The sequence below is a fragment of the Epithele typhae genome (assembly GCF_022376455.1).
Source record: "Epithele typhae strain CBS 203.58 chromosome Unknown BXZ73scaffold_446, whole genome shotgun sequence".
In the NCBI taxonomy this organism is placed as follows: Eukaryota; Fungi; Basidiomycota; class Agaricomycetes; order Polyporales; family Epitheliaceae; genus Epithele; species Epithele typhae.
Genome location: NW_025954637.1, coordinates 5,785 through 7,715, shown reverse-complemented (window position 1 = coordinate 7,715; position 1,931 = coordinate 5,785). Strand labels below are relative to the sequence as shown.

The 1,931-nt window shown below is 62.4% G+C and overlaps 1 protein-coding gene across 1 annotated transcript; it reads right to left on the bottom strand.

The window, feature by feature from the left end:
* Positions 1-304: 304 nt before the first annotated feature.
* Positions 305-1,716, bottom strand: BXZ73DRAFT_110950 (uncharacterized protein; the record flags this gene model as incomplete). The annotated part of the gene is made up of 4 exons (XM_048017371.1): positions 305-346; positions 402-563; positions 1,022-1,221; positions 1,290-1,716. The coding sequence occupies 4 exons, from the start codon at positions 1,714-1,716 to the stop codon at positions 305-307; spliced, it is 831 nt and encodes a 276-aa protein (XP_047870578.1).
* Between the last annotated feature and the right edge of the window lie 215 nt (positions 1,717-1,931).

Genomic DNA, 1,931 nt, shown 5'->3' with positions numbered 1-1,931 from the left:
ACGGCACGGTTAAAGACGTGCATCCGCGGGTGCGTCCAGGATTTACATCCGCGTACTGCCGCTTGGCCGAGGCAACATTTCAAGGGAGTCCGTTCGGTGCGTTACCGTCGATGTCAGCCACTTTTGCGAGTGAGTTTACTATGAACCCAATCTATTGTCGACTTCTGGCTCAATCGCTCGCAGTTGTTGCACACAGGATGGGTACGATACGTGAAGCATGCATTAAGAGGAAACGTAAGATCATCGATCAAGACATCCAGGCATAACAGCTACGGCATGACCATTACGACGCGAGACTGAACGCTTAGAGCGTGACCGGGACACAGCCAGCGGACACGCCGCCACCCTATAGATCACCATGTGAGCGCACAATACTATCGTGAAAACGCAGAAAGACTCACGATGTTGTTGTTCTTGCAGCACACCGTGTTGGTCGTGCAAGCGTTGCCCGACCCGACAGCGACCACGTCGATCGGTGAGCACTTCAGCCCAAGCTCCACGTTCGTGTTCTGCAGCGTCGCACCAATCGCTGCCAAGATCGCAGAACCGGCAGCCGAGTTCGCCTAGACACATCAGTAATTTCCCAAAGTCCTGTGGGGTCCTGTGGGGTCTGACCAGGGTTCCCAGGAACCCAGGGATTTCGCTCCGGGCGTCCGGGCATCCAGGCCGTCTCCGGGTGTTCAGGGCGCCAGGCCGGCCAGTAAAGTCAGGGATTTCAGGAATCTGGCAGGTGTGGGGCATACAATTACATTTATTGTCACGGATATACTATCATACATGTAGGCATACAGACTGGTACAACTTGGTGCGCGTCCAGGTCCGAGCCTCACTTCGTCGGCGCGACCGTGGGCAGTGGCACAAGTATCAGCAGGCATGACCATGAAGTAGTCCTCGTCCTCCGACGAGACTGAGCCATCGCCCGCGCTCCTGGACCCGAACCCGCTCCCCCGGTGGCTACGCGCTAGTACGAGTGCGTGGAGAACAGCAAGGGCGGCGTACGCAGGGAGTGATGCGGGGAGACCGTGCGCGGGAGCGCCCCGGCGTTCGTCCGGGTCGAGAGCGCAGACAGCACCCAGCGCAGCTTCGGCGGGAGCCGCTTCACCTCGTGCACGAGGAAGGTCTTGAGCCGTGCTCCACCGAGGGGAAAATTCCGTGCGTGCGCAGGTGCCGCTTTGCGTTCGACCGGACCGCAAACGGCTTTGTGCACGTCAGGACCGGGCACTTGAACGCTGCCGGGGACAGAGGAGGGTGAGCACGGACACCGACGAGAGCACAGCACGAGCACGCACGTTTCGCGCCCGCGTGCGAGTTCATGTGCATCGCGAGCCCGCTCGGCCGCGGGAACATCTTGAAGCAGACCGTGCACTGGTGCATCTTGCGCTTCTTCGCCGGCCCCCGCTGCTCGCCGACCCCCTCGCCTGGCGGCGTCACCAGGCTGCCCTCAGGCTGCTCCCGCTCCGACTCAGGGCTCCCCTGCACCTGACTCTGGTGCTGCTCGAGGTGGTGCTGGGGCGCCTGCGCGAGCGGCGCGTGGTACCAGTCCACGTCCCGCCGCTGCACCTCCGACGCCGCCGATGGCAGCGACGACCCCTCCGACTCCCGGTCGTCCTCGAACGCGTCCTCGTCAAACCCGAGCCCGGGCACGCTCGACGGGCTGATCGGCTCCATCGTGCCCACACCCGCGCCGTCGAACGACTCGCGCCGGTGCGCGGACATCCGAGTCTGCACATGCTTGGTGGATACAGTATGGCTGCCGGATGCCCTCACTGTAGCGCGCGATCCTCGCCATCGCGCTGCAGTGCTGCCAGATTGGGCCCACGTCATCGTGCACGGCGAGGTCAAATGTGAGCTCGCGCGACGGCACCGAGACGGAGGTGATGTAATTCACCGGCCTGATCTCGCCCGTTCCGTCCATGGCGACGGCTTTCAAG